Source organism: Asterias amurensis, chromosome 16, assembly GCF_032118995.1.
Source record: "Asterias amurensis chromosome 16, ASM3211899v1".
Taxonomy (NCBI): Eukaryota; Metazoa; Echinodermata; class Asteroidea; order Forcipulatida; family Asteriidae; genus Asterias; species Asterias amurensis.
The window spans coordinates 14603637-14622763 of NC_092663.1; the positions used below are offsets into that span (position 1 = coordinate 14603637).

The 19127-nt window shown below is 39.0% G+C and overlaps 2 protein-coding genes across 2 annotated transcripts; both read left to right on the forward strand.

The window, feature by feature from the left end:
* Positions 1 to 1103: 1103 nt before the first annotated feature.
* On the forward strand, positions 1104 to 10799 carry LOC139949125 (cyclin-dependent kinase 5-like). Its single transcript, XM_071947529.1, has 7 exons — positions 1104 to 1193; positions 2069 to 2157; positions 2728 to 2913; positions 3279 to 3374; positions 3983 to 4154; positions 4446 to 4576; positions 5295 to 10799. The coding sequence occupies exons 1-7, from the start codon at positions 1157 to 1159 to the stop codon at positions 5472 to 5474; spliced, it is 891 nt and encodes a 296-aa protein (XP_071803630.1). The 5' UTR covers positions 1104 to 1156; the 3' UTR covers positions 5475 to 10799.
* A 4180-nt stretch (positions 10800 to 14979) lies between these two features.
* LOC139949259 (alpha-1B adrenergic receptor-like) lies at positions 14980 to 18827 on the forward strand. Its single transcript, XM_071947654.1, has one exon. The coding sequence runs from the start codon at positions 15677 to 15679 to the stop codon at positions 16889 to 16891; it is 1215 nt and encodes a 404-aa protein (XP_071803755.1). The 5' UTR covers positions 14980 to 15676; the 3' UTR covers positions 16892 to 18827.
* Positions 18828 to 19127: the final 300 nt, after the last annotated feature.

Genomic DNA, 19127 nt, shown 5'->3' on the forward strand with positions numbered 1-19127 from the left:
AATTAAGAACCAATAAGCCTTCCACGAGACGGCTCAATCCTTTCGGGGCCAAAATTACAAGTGATTTATATTCTACATTAACCACCATCCATGAGTTTAAATTGTATGCAAGCATTGGAATTACCCTTTTGGGGATCAAAATGAAGATTAATTGAAATAAAACTAATTTGAATATATTTGACTGGGTAAATTTATATGTTGTGTGATGTGTGATGATGTGGATAACACAGCTCCCTCCCACTGTTCATCAGACAATTATTCGAAACGACGACTGAAAGGGGCTGGGCCAGTATAGCTTGTAAAGGGTGCAAAATTCGGAATCTGTCATTGTGACAGATTATGGTGTCACAACAATATTAAATTTATTCCTTCCATAATGTGTCATCGCAATCCCATACTACTTCCAAAGTTCTAGCAATAATTGGATCATTTATGGAGGAACTTGCCACGAGGAATTTCATTGTTGTTCGATCATGAGGTACTATTAGGCATAATTTTGGCTCTGAATCTTACACATTAAACGTGAATAAAACACAAAAGTAATCCCTTATGTTTTACGTCAGATTCTTTTCTGATTGTTACCGAGATAGAACTAATTTGATATGTATTGATTATTCATTCCAGGGTTGTGCTAAAAATAGCGCACGATTATGTAATCGCTTGTGCCGTGACTTTTCTCACGCTGTCAGTGTCAGACTGTCAAGCCGTACCCGTGTAAACGTCTTATATACTTTACCGAATGGGTGACGCGTAAACATACAGCTTCTCAAAATCGTATTTGTACATCACCGAGGAACAAGGTGCCTGCCTGTTAACGCAGTACGATTTCAGCCTCACTGGTTGTAAAATAAACACAAGACTACAACCCTAGCATTATTCTTTTAGTGCATGGATTGTGAGGTCACAGATAACAAATTGGTGTGGGGGTGGTGATACAAGGAGGTATACCTCCACTAACCCACGATTTTGAGTTAACAGCCCCTCAAAGTTAATAATTTGCGAATAATAATCTCAATTACGGTTTATGTAAAATCCAAGATTAATTGCTGGGACAAACAAACTATTTAGAGAGGTAAGCTCCGCCCAAACACCCAAGACTGCATCCTTTCTACTGCTAAACCGGTAGTGGCGGCGAATCCGTCAAAACGAGAAAAAAATGCAGAAATTCGAGAGACTGGAGAAAATCGGCGAAGGTAGGAATTAAACACTCATAAAAACTGATCATCGGAAAATTAAAACACGAACATTGTGTAGATTTACTATGGGTCATTTTGGGTTGATTATTTTCTCGAGAAAACGGTGAACAGCCGTGATTTAATTTGGTGTCCAGTTTACGGACAACTTCACTTCCCGGCTGCTGCACTGCAGTGCTGTACAAATTGATGAATGGATGCGTCACACCATCATATATAAACTAGAGTAGAGTAGAGAAATGAGAAATGAAAGTTCTTTCTCAAATCTATGGTCACACACACACATTCACATACACACGCACTTCTCACTGTATGGCTGGATATGTGGACCGGCTTTATGTTCGTTCTGACATTTGCGATTTCGTGAATGTTTGAATAATTATTTATAATTCAAATTAAATGAATGTAAAAAATTGTAGGGCCTACTTTTTGATTTTCACTCAAAAAGTCAAACCTTTAAATGTTTAACATAAACAGAAAATGTTATTAAAAAAGTCATCTCGTCAATCAATATTTAATTAATAATTTAAAGTAATAACATTAAATTTAAAAAAACATTTCACCAATTAAAATATCAAGGCTCAACACTAAAATTAAGTGTTGAGCCTTGATAATGACATAGCCTATATTTCTATATATAATATAAATTTGATTCAGTTTAGTGTGGAGCCTTGATTGGTGATTGTGGACAATGTTTTTAATTATAAAATAATTGTGTTTTTCATGTTGCAAGTTGCAACTTAATACAATTGTAAAAGTAACTACAACCTAGTCCTAAGTGATAATTAATAATATAAATATGTTGACAAACATTTACCCTCAGGGCCTGACTTTGTGCAGTCCCAAATAAGCCCTATTTTTGTGTGTTATTTCAGGTACTTACGGAACTGTTTTCAAAGCTAAAAATAAGGAAACTCAAGAAATAGTTGCTCTGAAGAGAGTGAGGCTTGATGATGACGACGAGGTATGTACAATAAAATTACATTTACATTCAGTATCACCAAATCTTTAACAAATTTAATGAGAGATTTGAGCGATTTATACTGAAAGAATTACATTATTTGTAATTTTATACTAAAATAATTACATTTACAATCACCAACTAAATAGATCTCTAACTACATTAAGTTGTGATAATCATATTTGTAACCCTTCCATTTGTCCGTCGCAGAGTATGGAGGGTTACAGTTATCGCAACTAATCTCTAACAAAGTAATGATTATCGGCTAAAATAGGAGAGAGTTAAAAAAAATACAGTACAAAAAAAGAAAGATACTTGTTCCCATTCCCATGCTTATGTGAAGTTTAAGCAGGCCTACTTCTGCTTAATAGCTCCATTACATTTGACTCTACTGTCACACTGATCACAAACTTTTGAACCAGTTTCAACTTTATGTACATTGTAGCTCCACTAAAGAATGGCATGACCCAACTCAATCAACTAATGAGTATTGTCGTGACTCACTGGTCCAATCTAACCCTTATTTACAGTTTCAGATAGTAATCATTGTTTTATTTTAATATTCAATTCCAGGGTGTCCCAAGCTCAGCTCTGAGAGAAATCTGCCTGCTGAAGGAACTAAAACACAGGAATATTGTCCACCTTCATGATGTATTGCACTGTAACCGACGGCTGACGTTGGTATTTGAGTGCTGTGATCAGGACCTCAAGAAGTATTTTGATGCTTGCAACGGGGAGATCGATCCTGATGTTGTAAAGGTGAATACAACTGGATTGGCTTGGTTTACAGTCAACAGGGTGTTATTTTGTGAAGATTAATTTCTTAAGAATGGTCCGTGTTACAATTTCTAACTCATGTCTAATTCTGAAGTTGGCCGAACTATCATCATCAACATCTCTGTTCACCCAATTTACAGATTCCGACAATAAACTATTCAAGAGATCTGCAAATCCAGTTTTCCCTGTGCCTTATTAACAGTGACTTAACAACATCACAATGGGCACAGTTACATACATGTAGTTCACTGGAACTGGTTAAAGAACAGACCAAGCTTAGCCTTTGAAAAGATCCACTGTTGAAGATAACTGTTTTACAATCTCTGATTTATTGTTTGTGTCTTCAGTCTTTCATGTTTCAGTTGTTGCGAGGCCTTGCATTCTGTCATAGTCAGAATATACTCCACAGGGATCTTAAGCCACAAAACCTTCTCATCAACAAGGTAAGTAATAAAATACTGAATTCTGATATTGCAACAAAATGGCCACAAGATACAAACTAGGTTTAAATGGGTGCCTGTGAGGGCAGCGATGGTTATTGTGGTTGGTTTAGCTTAGTGCGCTACATATTTGGCAGCACAGGCAGTATATACTCCCCAGGGAGCTGAGATTGTTTAAGGAATGAAATGGCCTAGTGATCAGGGTAATAATGTTGGAAGCGCTTTGAGACATGGTGTATTAAGCGCTATATAAAAATAAAACAAACTGGTTCAAAGTAGTTACGATCCAAGAAAACAATCACTGAACATGAAATCATCTTTCTCTTTTTAATTCTACATCTATGATAATTCCTGAAAAGACTGTTTAGCTTCTGGACTAGGTGAGAAGAAAATGAAGCGGTTAAGTTTTAGATGCGGGAGGAAAGTCCCAGAGAGTTATTCCTGGGAAAACCCACGCAGTGCAGTAGGGACTGAAAATCCAATTCACATAGTCCCCCCTGCATCATTCGAACCTGGGTTCGGAAGGCAGGCACCACTATGCCAACCTTACACGTCAGGAATACTTTAAAAGGGTAGTCACATTAAGTTGTATTTTGCTTCTTACATTTCAGAATGGTGAATTGAAACTGGCTGATTTTGGCCTGGCGAGGGCGTTTGGCATTCCAGTGAGGTGTTTTTCAGCGGAGGTAGTGACCCTGTGGTACAGACCACCTGATGTGCTGTTCGGGGCCAGAATTTACACAACGTCCATTGACATGTGGTCAGCGGGATGTATATTTGCAGGTGGGTAACTAGTTTAGATGTTGACAATTATTGGAACGCCATCATAATGGCTTGCAGGTACTTCAAACTTGATAGAGCACTGAGCTTCATAGGAGTGGTGAAGGTCCCTACTTTGTCAATATCATTTTGATAGTTCCATTGTTATTTTTTGCGCTCCGAAGGGGCATATAGTTCTTGCCTTGTCCTTTATTGTCTGAGCGATAACTCAAGAAGGCTTTTGGCTTCAACTCCAAACTCAGTTTATGTTTGGTCTTGGTTCTTATAGTCGTTGAAATTTGTGTATCTTTTTAGAGATGGCCAATGCAGGACGCCCTCTGTTCCCAGGGAATGATGTTGAAGATCAGCTGAAGAGGATCTTTAAGTTGTTAGGCACACCCACCGAGGATACCTGGCCAGGTATCTCAAAGCTACCAGACTTTAAGGTAAGTGTACACCGGGCCTGAAATTTCATCTCGGAGAGGGCTAGGCCATTTTCATTTTGCGAAGGGCAATTCCATGGGAAAATCTTACAATGTAAGGGAAACTTTTGAAGGGGTAGCAATGCCATGACCAGGGGCAACAAAGGCCAATCCCTCTATGGTTGTTTTGAATAGTAATATAATAATAATAATAAACTACAGCATTTATAAGGCACACTTTACTTAAAAAAAAAAACAATCAAAAGCGTCGGTCAAGTTTTGTCAAGATGTTGGAAAGCAAGCAAGAACAAAAATGTGTTTTGAGTTTCTGCTGGAAGAGAGTGATGTTGTGCATTTGTCTGAGGTTTTCCGTAAGTGAGTTCCAGAGGCTAGGTGCTATGAAACTTTGTGAGAAACGACACGCTCTGAAGTAACAGAGTTTTTTAGAAAGGGGTAATTTCTCACTAAAATATTTGAATCCAAGTAAGACTTTGGACCTGAAGCCCTTTCTCGTACATCGGAGAGCACACACATCTATGTAACAGGGTGTTCCCCCCCCTGTTTCCATGCAACTTTGATGAATAACTGAGCAAAATTTGTCACAGATTTGTTGTTTCATACAGGTGAGGATACTGGTCTTTAAAATGTACACAAAGTATACCCTGCCTTTTAAAAATACAACTGTAGAACAGTAGGAAAGAGTTTCTCGGTTAGTAACATCGATCTTTTATTTGAATTGCAGCCTTACCCGATCTACCATGTCAGTACCCCTCTCTCATCAGTGGTCCCCGGACTCTCAGCCAAGGGTCGTGACCTCCTACAGCGTCTGCTCATCTGTAACCCCTCCCTGCGCATGTCGGCCGAGGAAGGTCTCATACACAGCTACTTTGGAGATCTCAACCCAGCTCTAAAGGCAATGTAAAAAACAAACAAAAAAACTATGAAAAGTGTTTATACCCTAATAACCACCTCTAAAATCTAAGCGCGGGTTTTATTGGATGCTTTACTGCGTAACTGTTTCAGGTATTGACCCAAACATACATGTAGGATGAGTACTTAATGGAGGCAACAAAGGCTTCAATGCCACTTGGCATTCCCTGGGTGCCCCAATGGAAATTTTCCAGTACAAAATATAATTTTCACTCATGGAAGTTCCATCAAAACTGTCTTGCCCTGTGAAGAATGGAGTATTAGTCCTGCAAACATAGTACCAGTTGTGTTACCCAACACTGTTGCAGGCATTTATAAGCTTTCTCAGAATTTTTCTTGATTTCAGGATTTTCTTAAAATTTCTTGGAACCTTCAGATTTTCTTGAAAAGGGTTAAGCAGCCACCGGAAGGGAGAAAGTATAGTCGATGTTGTAGTTTTGTATTTCGGGTGATGCACCACAGAGACTATAAACCACCTGAATTGTAACATCTGGGAGGTTCTGAGTCTAGAATAAGGGGGAACCTAGGCTCAGAAGCCTTTTTTTTTTCTATAATTTTCACATACGTCAAATCTGATCCAGCCGTCGATTTCAAAAAGAGTTAGGACTCGTCTTATCTCGAGTTAGGACGAGTAACTCTTCCTAACTTAGAATTAATCTTAAGGTCTTAGTGCTATTATAGTGTAGGGCTGGGACTCGTCCTAAGTCCTAAGATTAGTCTTAAGTTAGGAAGAGATTTGTGAAATCGACGGCTGGCTCTTAAATTCCAATGGAGTTACAATTTTTTCTTTAAGCACAACCAAGGGGTAAGGTTTGAATAATTAAAATATCTACCAAACTTTGCTCTAAGCGATGTGTACAAATTTCACAGGAGTCAACAGGTTTGGACTTAAAGTTTGCAAGATGAAGACTTGGACAGCAATTTGTTTAACTTGTGTGCTATTGACTATCATTGCCAAATGCAGTAGAAAAGCTGTAAAAAGTGATGTTTTCCAGTATACACTTGTAAAGTTGTAAAGATGTAAACATTTACTATAACATTTTTAGATATTCATCTATTTTTGTCCCTTTCTAAAATATGTAGCACCATTGTCATGTGCTACTAGTAAGCTTGCTTTTGAACAAGACACTGAATACCAGCCATTAGTTTTAGGGTTTTTCACCTACGACCTTGATTGGTAACCTTCCATTTTATGCATATAATTTGTTCTAAGTGGGCACCAGCTACCTTCAGAGTTTAACCAATGAAATTCATGGACTAGTATGGCCAAAGTTGTAAATTCGGCAGAGCCATAGGTGTTGTCTGTTTCTAATTCACTATTTTAACACAATAGACAAACTGTTGACAAAAAAACTTCTGTTGGAATTTCACAACATCTCAGTTTGTGAAATATTATCCTATAACAAAATTTCACTGTCTTATAATATTTCTAGATAAAGAGTCCAAACTATTTTTGGTTTCAAAAACAGAAGTTTAGGGTTTCAACGGAACAGATGGGTACAAAACGATAAGCACTTTTGAAAAGAATGTTTCAACTACACCAGATAAAATGGGATAAAGTAACGGAATTGCTCTTTAGGTCCCTTCAGGAATGCAAACACTAGGTCAGTGCACATTTGTGGCTGATGGTAACATGCACTAAGTTGTTCTGATGTGAGAAAGATTTGTGTCTTCAAAAAACTCAAGTTGGAGTGGAGGGTAAATTCAAGAGTTAAAGACCATGGTCTCCGCCTTGATGCCAAGTTTTCCATTGATTTTCAGAGTTTCCAATGGAAGTGCCCTTTGCGATATCAAAATGGCCATGCCCTCTCAAAGATGAAATTCAAGACATGCTTATAGACTAATCCGACGCGCACCGGGTGTGCAAGTGTTGAGCATCGCGCACCATTTGATGCGGTGTCTTCAATGCCTAGATTGTGCACAAAAAGACACCGCAGTTGGTAATTTTTAATAGAGGGGATACCATTTTTGTTTTGCCGGATTGATTTATACCAGGGTGTCATCCAAACTTGAAATGGGTAATTTTTTTTAGACAGGCTTATATTTTTTCTAGTCTATCTACCAATGGGGGAATATCAAGTAGCACATATCCGTATCAGTTAAAATGGTTTAGTTAGTTCAAATCTGAAAATACAGTTAGCTTTTGCAAACTGCTTACCAACCAATAGGACCTATGATATAAATGCCAACAGATAATTAAAGACAGTGGACACTATTCGTAATTTCTCAAATTAATAATTATTGACATAAAACCTTACTTGGTAACAGGTAATGGTGAGTAGCTCCCTCTGAAGTGATGTAATTTTTCAGAAAGTAATTTTCCACGAATTTGATTTCGAGACCCGAGGTCTCGAAATCAAGCATCTGAAAGTACACAGCCTCGTGTGACAAGGGTGTTTTTTTCTTTCATTATTATCTCGTAACTTTGACTACTGATTGATCTCAAATCTTTACAGGTTTGTTATTTTATGCACATGTTGAGATACACCAAGGGAGAAGACTTAACAATAACCAATGGTGTCCAGTGTCTTTAATGGCCTGACATTTCGACCTTAGCAGGGTCTTAGTTCAAATGGTACAGAATGGTACACATTGGCTCACGGGTTATCATCCATACATGAAAGTGGGTTAATTTTCTACACAGAAGACTCTCTGTTCAAGTCACGCCCAGCGAACTCAGTTTCGGTTTCTTAACAGCGGAAACTTTAAATGAACCACGAGCTGGCACCATACATTTTTCAAAGGAAAACTGTACATCCCTCTAACAGGAACTTCCAAAGGTTTTATATTTTGGAAGTTTCCTTTCGTTAAAATACAAGTGCAATATTTTAAAAGTTTTTTTGTGTACGTGTGTTGGAACCAAAATGGAAATAAGGTCTGGTGAAACCGTTGAGGGAAAACGTGTAATGCTTCCTGTTGATCGGAAATGTGACTGTGGTTTTGTTTTGTTCTGTTTTGATTTGTCATAACTGTTCATGAATAGATGATCATTGTTGATTTCGTCCATGATTTTGATTAATGTGTGATTTTTATTGTTGAAAATTATAATTATGTGATGAAACACCGCCGTTTATTTTTCAAGTCAGACATTATTTAATTTTGTTTAACAGATTTTTTTTTTTAGTTTTAGTTTTTATTGGTATTTTAATATTTGGTTTATTCATCATTTTGTTTTGTTTTAATTTCCTATTATTTTATTTTACTTTGATGTTACCGGTTTCAGGGTGTCAGGAGATGCCATTTAATTTACTGTACTACAGAGCATTATTGAGTTACCAATTTTATTATATCAACTATGATGCTTTGTGGACAGCAAAGGCAACTATCATGATACCTCCAGACCACTGGGTCCGAATTTCATACCAAAGATGTTGGCATCGCACAAAGTACTGCTTACCAGATAATGGTCACCAGCCAACATGCCATAGGCGTGTATACTGGTTGAGACTGGTTCCCTGCTAATTAAGCCCTATCCAGAATCTGCTTAGCAAATTAGTATGCATTCGAAATTGACCCCTTGTTCTGTCCCCTTTCAGAGTAATTTGGATGTCAAGCTTGATGCTTCTCTCGGAAGAAACATAGGCTGTTGCCTCCATTACCCCCTAGTCATTGCCTTGGTGCCCCTTGAAATTTGCCAATGAAATTTTGGACAATTTGCGTTACAGAGGTGCCCTTAACCCATGGAGAAAACGCATAGGTGCCCTTGACGTTTCCAGACTGGATAGTTCAGCCTAAACGTCAAGGTTAATCAAGACTAATCCAGGCTGAACTTTTCTCCCAAGGATTTTGTTCTGTGCTGGACTGTCACTCATCTTCAAAGTGCCAATTTGTTTAGAGTCCCATCCAAAAGAGGATGTTCATGGGCAGGATGCAGCATAAATAACCGGCTGTTCAGCTTGCACTGTCTGCCCTTTATGACCCTTCCAGGGCTTCAAGTCCATCTGTTCAATCGTTGCTAATTTATGTTCGGTTAGAACAAAAAGAACTTTATTTTATAAACGTGCCTCGTGTAGAGACTGAAGTATTAAAGTTATGACTGACCCCCCCCCCCCCCCACCCCCTTTTTTTTCACTTGTGATTTATTTGGTCTAATGTGGATACTGGTGGGTTGGTACTGCCAGAGATGGGAAATGTCAGACTTTTATCAGAAGTAAGAAGTCGGATATATTGTCTAACAGTTAACGTCTTACCAGTAAAGTATTACTATAAAAAGGTCTTTAATCCTTACTAGTAAAGTCTAACAAGTAAAGTATAATAGTCGGGTTACCATTATGCGGAATGACAGGGCTCTATTTGAAATGTAAGCTAAATAAATTCCTTGATTATAACAACTATACATTGTGTATTAAAACCTTGTACAAATTTCACTTTGAAATGAATTGCCAGTGGATGTAGATAAATGTTTTTCTCTTTCACATTTAAAGGGTTGTATACGTTTTGTAGTTGGAACCCCTGTTTGTTTCAATCATATAGCATATTATAGTGGTAGATTTACCATAAAACTAACTTGTGGACATTTCATTTAAAATGGTGGTAGCGTTTTTGAGATATGCTCTATTGCCGAACGTCTTGAGCGGTTATGTCCACACAGAAAGAATGTCTGCAATTGGAATACACAATTTGCGGAACATTACTGTCAGTAAATGATTCTCAGATTCAAATTTTTGGGAATCAAGAGTGGTATATTTTCCCCATAACTGTAGTACTTCGTTTCAGTGAAAAGTTTCTCAAAATGCATTCTACCCAAAGCTGCTATATTTCTTACCACGTAAGTTTGTATTGCCATTAAAGGCAGTGGACACTATTGGTAATTACTCAAAATAATTATTAGCATAAAACCTTACTTGGCATCGAGTAATAGAGAGAGGTTGGTAGTATAAAACATTGTGAGAAATGGCTCCCTCTGAAGTGGAGTAGTTTTCGCGAAAGAAGTATTTTTCAACGAATTTGATTTCGAAACCTCAAGCTTAGAATTTGAGGTCTCGAAATCAAGCATCTGAAAGCACACAACTCCGTGTGACAAGGGTGTTTTTTCTTTCATTATTATCTCGCAACATCGACGACCGATTGAGCTCAAATTTTCACAGGTTTGTTATTTTATGCATATGTTGAGAAACACCAACTGTGAAGACAGGTCTTTGACAATTACCAATAGTGTCCACTGTCTTTAAAGCAGAGTCATTACCAAACGTATGTAGACCCTTTAAACCGTGAACATGTGCTGATGTATTACTTTGTACGAAACGAAAGTTTTGTTGTCAGTATTTTGTAATAATTGTGTTTTAATCAATGTGGAAATAAACTACTACAAGCGAAGAGAAAGAAAGAAAAGGATTCTTGTGGTCATTTAATATTTCCTGTCGTTATCACGAACTTCCATGCCCCATCCTTCGATTGTTTTAGGCAATTGAGATAAAAATAAACACGTTCACTAATTTGACCTCATGCACCCTCAACGTCAACATTTAAACCAAGCAATGACCTTCCGTTTCCAGCCTTCAAACTACCGGTCATTCATTGATAAATGGAACTGAACATTCTCTCTCAATAGTTTGTACTTCCTGAGGTGAACCACTTGATTAGTCATTCAACAATTTAAAACAGTTATATCTGAGCTCATAAAAAAAAATAACCATAAATCGGCAGAGTGAAGTCAATGACATTGTGAATTTAGTGACATGTCTTGAATTACACGGAGGGCAACGGAGGTCGTGGCCGTGTTGTCCAGCCGTCGATTTCACACCAAACTCTTCCCAACTTAGGACTTTAGGACGAGTTAAGTTCCGGATCCATTGATGTGAGGACGCACTAAACCCATCCTAACTAAGGACGGGTTACTTGTCCTTACTCGAAATAGGATTAATCCCCTTAGCGTATTGTGAAATCGGCTGCTTGTCTTGCCCTTCATTCTTCTTCAAAAGATCTCCATAGCTTAATAGTTTTACAAGGAAGTGCCCCAGTGTAAAATGAAAACGGCATTGCCCTTTAAAATATATAATTCAAGATAAGTAGTGAACTGGAAAACAGGCATTTGGTAGGGACCCACAATCAAAAAACGATTATTGCTTCTCTCCACCCAGGTGTATAATCTGGAGCCAGCGCTGGCCTCCGATAGTATTATGTTCTGTTTACAACCTAGACTTCGCTTCATGGTTGATTATTTTACCTTGTAGACTGCATACTTACTGTACAATGGACGTCAAAAAAAAAATGCTCTCGATCAACCTTTATGATTTTATTTATTTGTAGCACATCAAAAACCAGTAGCGCCAACAACAGGATGGATCGGAAACGAGCAGAAAGTTTCAGTTTTATAGTGGGAGTAAAACTCCTCCAGGGGAAAACCCATCGCAATGGGAACTGAAAACCCAATCCACGTGACAAAACTCCGGTCTAGGGTGGGATCCGAACCTCTGGTCCACAGAGGTGAAAGGCAGGGTGACCCAAACTGCAAGATTGTAAAGGTTCACTTAGTCAAAATGGTTTCATGGATATTGAAATGAGCTGTGAACACACTCCTGCTAAGAGGCCATCGTATCCATGCTCGCCACTGAGTTTATGCCTGTTGGTATTTCAATGGAAATTACACTTTCCCTTTTTACAGTTAAAGTTTCCCTTTACCGAGAAAACCCCAAAACAAACAACCCCGCCCTTCCAAGAACGAAGTGCCAGGCTACTATCAAGATACGACTTTGTCCCCCCCCAAAAAAACAAAAACAAAAAAACAATTGATAGTTTGTCCAAAAAATGAATAATACAACAATAACCCACGCGTGTAGTGATTACTCATTAGCTATTCAATTGTTCAATATGCAAATCTATAGTCTCATGCGTGACGCCATGATCAGTAAGCGTTTTTGTCAAAACAGAAGCAGTTTAATCGATGGCTGGTAACAAAATACACCAAGGCTGTTGCACAGCTGTACCCTATATACGTAACGTCACAATACACTAAAATGTATTTCTGAATCATAAACAGTTATGGAAGCAGACAAGAGTTTTTTTTCCGCACGGGTGGTTCGAGCAAACCATTGCACACTTGGCTGAATCTGACTTCGATGGTATGCTGTGATGAGTAATTTTCACAATATTATTATTAATTTTGAATTCCAAAGCAGAACGTCATACACCAAGTGTTTACGTGCCATCACGGAAGAACCCAAAATACAACTGCCTTTTCGAAACCACGGCTTCGGCTCCAGATTCAGCTCAGTGTATTGTACTAACAGCGTGAACCCGGCCGTGACATTAGAAAAAAATGTACTTTAACATCATTCTTTTTTTTTCAAGAAAAAAACAAAATGAATTTGAACTCGCAGCCCCATTTTAAGGGCAATTTCAAATTTCAACTGCCTTCTCGAAACCATGGCTTCGGCTTCAGATTCGGCTCAGGCCAGCTCAGTGCCTCTTCTAACAGCGTGAACCCGGCCGTGAAATTAGATAAATGTAAAGAGGTTTTCCGCTCTTAACTAAAAAGGGTCTCTCTCTATAAGGTCGAATTCAAAATCAATTCTAGTTTTAGTGGAGTGGAAAATGGACACAAATGCATATCTCTAATCCCACATTAAACGGTGTATTGTCACTGTACTTTAACATCATTCTTTTTTTCAAGATAACAAAATGAATTTGAATTCGCAGCCCCATTTAAAGGGAAGGCACACGTTTGGTATTTACTCAAAACAAATATAACTTAAAAACTGACTTGGTAACGAGCATTTGAGAGCTGTTGATAGTATAAAACATTGTGAGAAACGGCTCCCTCTGAAGTAGCATAAATTTTGAAATAGAGGTGATTTCTCACTAAAATAATAAAAGTCTTCTGCTAGAAGTCTTTTATAATAAAAGATATCTGAAAGCACAAGGGTGTTTTTACTTTCATCATTTTCTCTCAACTCCGATGACCAATTGAGCTCAAATTTTCACAGGTTTGTTATTTTTTGTATATGTTGAGATACACCAAGTGAGAACACTGGTCTTTGACAATTACCAATAGTGTACCTTCCCTTTAAAGGGCAATTTCAAGGAAATTAAATTGCCATTCCTGAAAATAAGGTTTATTGGAAATGCGAATTTGTTTATGCGGGTAGGGGTTTGGTTCAAATATAATGTGTATAGCCTCAAACTATAACCCCATATAAGTATTCCATTCCAAAAAACACGGGGCTTTTCCATATAATGTAACTCGTTTCGTCAGAATGCACAATAAAACAGGTCGTTATATTTTTTGAATAGCTCCATGGTATTACCATTGCTCTTTGCTATTGTTATGACTTTCACGCGCAATAGAATTTATAGAAAGAAATACAAACTACGAACACGGTCATACGCTTGCCCGTGCCTATTACTAATTGTTTGCGGTCATAAAGCGTGTTTCCAAAATGAGCACAGTCATCAGAAGAAGTTCAATGTCACGTTGATGTTTTTTTTTTCATTGCAGTTAAGTTTCACAAATAGATGCAAGTTAAATATTTCGTTTATAAACGACACCTAATCCATGCTGTCACAACGTAAACACATATCAATTAATAGTGAGAGTGCTTGTTTTTTTGTTTCACAGCCTTCACAGTTGGTGTATATTTATGCATAAAATAACAAACCTGTGAAAATTTGAGCTCAATCGGTCATCGAACTTGCGAGATAATAATAAAAGAAGAAAACACCCTTGTCACACGAAGTTGTGTGCGTTTAGATGGTTGATTTCGAGACCTCCAAGTTCTAAATCTGAGGTCTCGAAACCAAATTCGTGGACAATTACGTCTTTCTCTAAAACTATGGCACTTCAGAGGGAGCCGTTTCTCACAATGTTTTATACCATCAACCTCTCCCCATTACTTGTCGCCAAGTAAGGTTGTATGCCAATAATTATTTTGAGTAATTACCAATGGTGTCCACTGCCTTTAAATCCATTGGACCCTTTCGGTAAACAATATTGTCCAAGGCCCACACTTCGTGTATCACAACTTCTATATCAAATAACAAACCTGTGCAAATTTGGGCTTAATCGGTCATCGGAGTCGGGAGAAAATAACGGGAAAACCCACCCTTGTATCCGCGCGTTTTGCCGTGTCATGACATGTGTTTAAAATAAACCCGTAGTTCTCGTTAACGAGAATTGATATTGTTTTACTGTTTCCTCAAAAAGTAAAGCATTTCATGGAATAATCTTTCAAGAGAAGTATTTCACCACTACCTTTTGTAAACCCTGAAAGTTATTTGTAAATCTGTGAACTTTTTTTTTCTGTACCGAAAGGGTCCAATGGCTTTAAGTATTAGTAACAATATTAGGTAGATTATTAAGTATTAAGTATTAGTGTTAGTATTGGAGTATCATATGATACTCCAATACTAATACTTATACTTAGTATCATATGATACTCCAATACTAATACTAATAATTAATACTTAATAATCTATATATAAGTTAGGAAGAGTTTGGTGAAATCACTGGACTGTGGCTTTAAGCAGTAGGAGAGTTGTACAGATTTTGTTATGAAGTTAATACATTCAGTCAATAATGACCCTGAATGAACAAATCGCCAGCTGAGTGGGAGGGACCCTCTTCATTTTGTGCACTGAACTGATCATCAGTGCTGTACAGTGACGGTGTGGTGACGAACAGCGAGTTGCCAACTCATGCCTCGTTTCCGCTGCGTGTTAGCACTGCATAATCTTCATGCTACGTTAAAATGATGATCGCGAAAAAGTTGTCAGTCAGTTTGACAGATACACTCGTCGCGGTTAGCCGGCGGGGGACCCTTTCCAGTTAAGGCGTCATTCGACAAGACGGGTTAGTGTTGGATTGTTTGCAGTCCCTTCTCTCTGGTTGAACTTCTATACCCCGGACATGAGCCTTTTGGGTGTTATGCTTCCTTGATTCAACATTTTAGTCCCAGCTTTGGTGCTATCGTCGTCAACATTCCGTGCACTTCATTGGACTGTTGAAGCTGGAAGCAAGGGCTTGTGATGCTCTATGTTTGAACTATCGTGGTTTGAACATATATTGAGGGAGAACTTTATACACGAACATGATTCATGCCGGTTCAAACTCTAAGGGTCACTAGTGTACGATCTCATGTATGTCACATTAAAAACAGTGATTTTAGGTGACTTGGTGTCTGCAGTTTTTCGTGTGGTTTCCAAACTCACTATTTGACGAGGTTGCAAATCTGACTTTTTGATTGACTGTGATACAGAATGGCAGCGACCGCAACAGGTCAAGACCTGACTTCAAGCTCATCGTATCTCGTCACTTATAATGACACCGGGAACACGGGGTACGAAAGCACCCCCTTCTACGAGTCCACATCCCCGGGGACGAACGACGACTATGAAGGGGAGTTTAAATTTGACGACTACACTCAAAGGTGCATTGTGTCGGGCATTTTCATCGTCGTCTGTATCGTAGGGACTTTCGGCAATGGATTGGTCATCCTTGCCGTCTTGCTGTCCAGAAAACTGCGGACGGTCACCAATGTCTTCGTGGTCAACCTTGCAGCAGCTGATCTCCTGGTGTGCTTCGTGCTGCCTTGGAACGCCGTGGGACTACTGACCAAACCGGGAGACGGGTGGCCACTGCCGGATCAACTCTGCGTAGCTGTGGCATTGCTTAGCTTCACCTGCGTAGGGTGTAGTTTATACACCCTAGCCACCATCGCCATCAACAGGTGGATGTTAATAACACGGCCTTCTAGGACATACAGGACTTGTTACACTCCAGTCTATCTCGCGGCAATGATCGTCATCGTCTGGCTGGTGCCGTTCTTGGTAGCCTTCGTCCCGCCTATGTTTGGGCTGGGTGCGCTGGGCTACACGGAGAAATACAGCACCTGTACGCATAAGAACGCGCATCCTTTAGCGATGTACTACAGTCTTCTCCAATCTGTGGTCTTATTCCCAGTCCCCTTCGTCATCATCATCGTCAGCTACGTGAAGATCTTCAAGCACGTGAAGCAGCACACCAAAGTGATGAAGGACCAGTCTGAGATGTCTGTTGAGACTTCAAACAACCGCGACTCCACCCACGAGTCAGTGAACACACGGGACAGCGCCATCCGTGGTACCTCAAAGACAGACCTGTCTCCCAGGCGGTCCCGAGACGCGAGCGTCATCAAGAAACGCCTCAGTAGACGTCAGGTCGAGATAACCAAGAACCTTTTCTATGTCGTGTGCGCGTTCACCATCTGCATCGTGCCGTACGGAGTGGCCCTCTTGATACCTCCAAGCGACCCGGTCATTCCGTGGACGGGAGCTTTACTTGTGATTAACAGCTGTATCAACCCCATCATCTACGCCACGAAACACCCGTACTTCAAGCAGGTCTTCAGGCTCATGCTGGGGTGCCAATGTGGTAAGATACCCGAGCAGTCAAACTTCCTCCGCTCAGTGAGGTCTACGGTGAGGCGAACGTGAACGAACCTCACCTTGAGGCACACGTTAACTTTATATAAAAACAAAATCCGATTGAAGCTGACTGCTGAGGTACATGTGCGGGATACCTAATCATTCACACTGCTTTCTAGTGGGGTTCACCGTGAGGTTGTTTGAAACCTCAGTTTGGGCATCTTCCTGAGTCCATGGTTTGTGGTAAAACTGTACACTTAGAACAATTAGGTCGAGGTGCCCCTTGAGGTAAACCCTCGCAGTTGAACCCCGTACCGTCACTTAGTGAGGTCCAGACAAGGTGATCTCAAACTTCAGTATGGACATCTTCATACAACAAACATAACTTGTCATCTAACTTTATTAAAACAAATACTATCAGGTTGAGGTGCCTCACCGCATGCTTTCGAGCTTTATAGTGAGGTTCACAGTGAAGTTCTGAAACCCCAGTTTGGGCATCTCTCTCCATGGTTTTGAGCAAGTTGTCATGACGGGTTAAAACATGTTGAGGTGCCTCTGGGGTGTATACCCGACGTTCACACAGTGTGGTGAGGTCAAACTTCATCAGTTCAAACAAAACATTTACTTATCATTTTAAAAACAGAATGCTTGGGGTGTCTAATGCGGAAAACAACGCTAATGTTTTGAACACCACTCTCCTCTTAAAGGCAGTGGACACTATTGGTAATTACTCAAAATAATTATCAGCATAAAATCGTACTTGGTAACGAGGAATGGGGAGAGATTGGTAGTATAAAACACTGAAACGGCTCCCTCTGAAGTGAAGTAGTTTGCGAGAAGAAAGAAGTAATTTTCAACGAGATTTCGAGACCTCAAGTTTAGAATTCGAGGTCTCGAAATCAAGCATCTGAAAGCACACAACTTCGTGTGACAAGGGTGTTGTTTTTCTTTCATAGTTATCTCGCAACTCCGACGACCAATCGAGCCCAAATTTTCACTGGCTTGTTAAGTTATTTTATGGTTATGATGGGATACACCAAGTGAGAACACTGGTCTTTGACAATATTACCAAACGTGTACATGGCCTTTAAGGCATACAAAATTACTATTGTATTATGGTGCTGGGGTTCGTAAATTGAAAGCTATGTACGCACGATAGTTTATCAAAGGAAGCTTTCGTAATAGCGCTTCCAAAACTTTCCACTGTTTACAGTGTTTTACAGTTCCTTATATATAGAGTGGATAATTATTATTTGATAGAAAGTTCCTTTATTGTAATGACAATACTCTTGCCATGTCCAAAGTATATAGTCATTATTTTGTATACTAAAACAGGGATGATTTCCAGTCATTTACTTCGAGCTTGTTAAATACTTTTTAAAAAAATCCGTGTTGGTTATTTAAAGTGTAAATTAAAATGTTACAAACAAAATCAATAGTCCATTGTGTTGCATAATAACCAAAGCTTTATGATTTCATTAACCAGATATTTATTATAATTATTCTTATATTCAATCAATTAATGGACCATAGTGAACTTGACCCAGATGTATACCCCCCCCCGCCCCTGACAACGTGAATCATCAGGGAAGCAGAAATGGGCATGATACCAGTCCCAAGTTGTATATGTTTCATGGTAAATTGGCTGGTAACCTTACTCTGGTATGCATATCTTTGTTGGGCTTAGCTACTTTTTGTGTTTTATGAAATTTGGCCCAAGTTTGTTACCCAAAACTCCCAAAGACACTGGAAAGGTTTCACTCAACGAAAATCCTAATAATATTTATTCGGGCAATCACATTTACAAGCACATATACATACATTAAAAATATTTAAGAAAACAAAGAAAAACAACAGTGGGGTGCCCAGGAGAGCATAAAAGTTAAAAAAATAACTGTCGCCAAAAGGCGTATGTCTCCGAGGCCTGTCCAAAGTATATAGTCATTAGTCAATATATACAACAAGTGATGTGTGGGTGTGGGTGTGTGTGTGGGGGGGGGGGGCTGCAAAAGTGAGAACTTCAGACATGAAGTCTGTTATTCAGGCATCTGAACGCAATAATTACAGTAATACATTGTGACAATCAGGGATGTTTTTTCTTTCATATTCTTCGATGACCAACTATTGAGTCCAAATTGTCGCAGGTCTGTTATTCTATGCATATGGGTTATCCATCGAGGCCAATGCTTATAGGCCAACAATACATTTAAATTGATGAATGTATTACAGTTATATGAGCACCTTTTGTCACGAGCTTTTGATTGTATTGCATTCTCTACGCTTTCATTTTCACTTTCTGAATTAC

What these genes read in the sequence shown, in the direction of transcription:
- LOC139949259 (XM_071947654.1), top strand. Translation starts at nt 15,677, where the DNA reads ATGGCAGCGACCGCAACAGGTCAAGACCTGACTTCAAGCTCATCGTAT.
- LOC139949125 (XM_071947529.1), top strand. Translation starts at nt 1,157, where the DNA reads ATGCAGAAATTCGAGAGACTGGAGAAAATCGGCGAAG. An exon ending in TCGATCCTGATGTTGTAAAG is followed by an intron (nt 2,914 to 3,278) that starts GTGAATACAACT and finishes TTGTGTCTTCAG; the next exon opens with TCTTTCATGTTTCAGTTGTT. An exon ending in AGCGGGATGTATATTTGCAG is followed by an intron (nt 4,155 to 4,445) that starts GTGGGTAACTAG and finishes GTATCTTTTTAG; the next exon opens with AGATGGCCAATGCAGGACGC.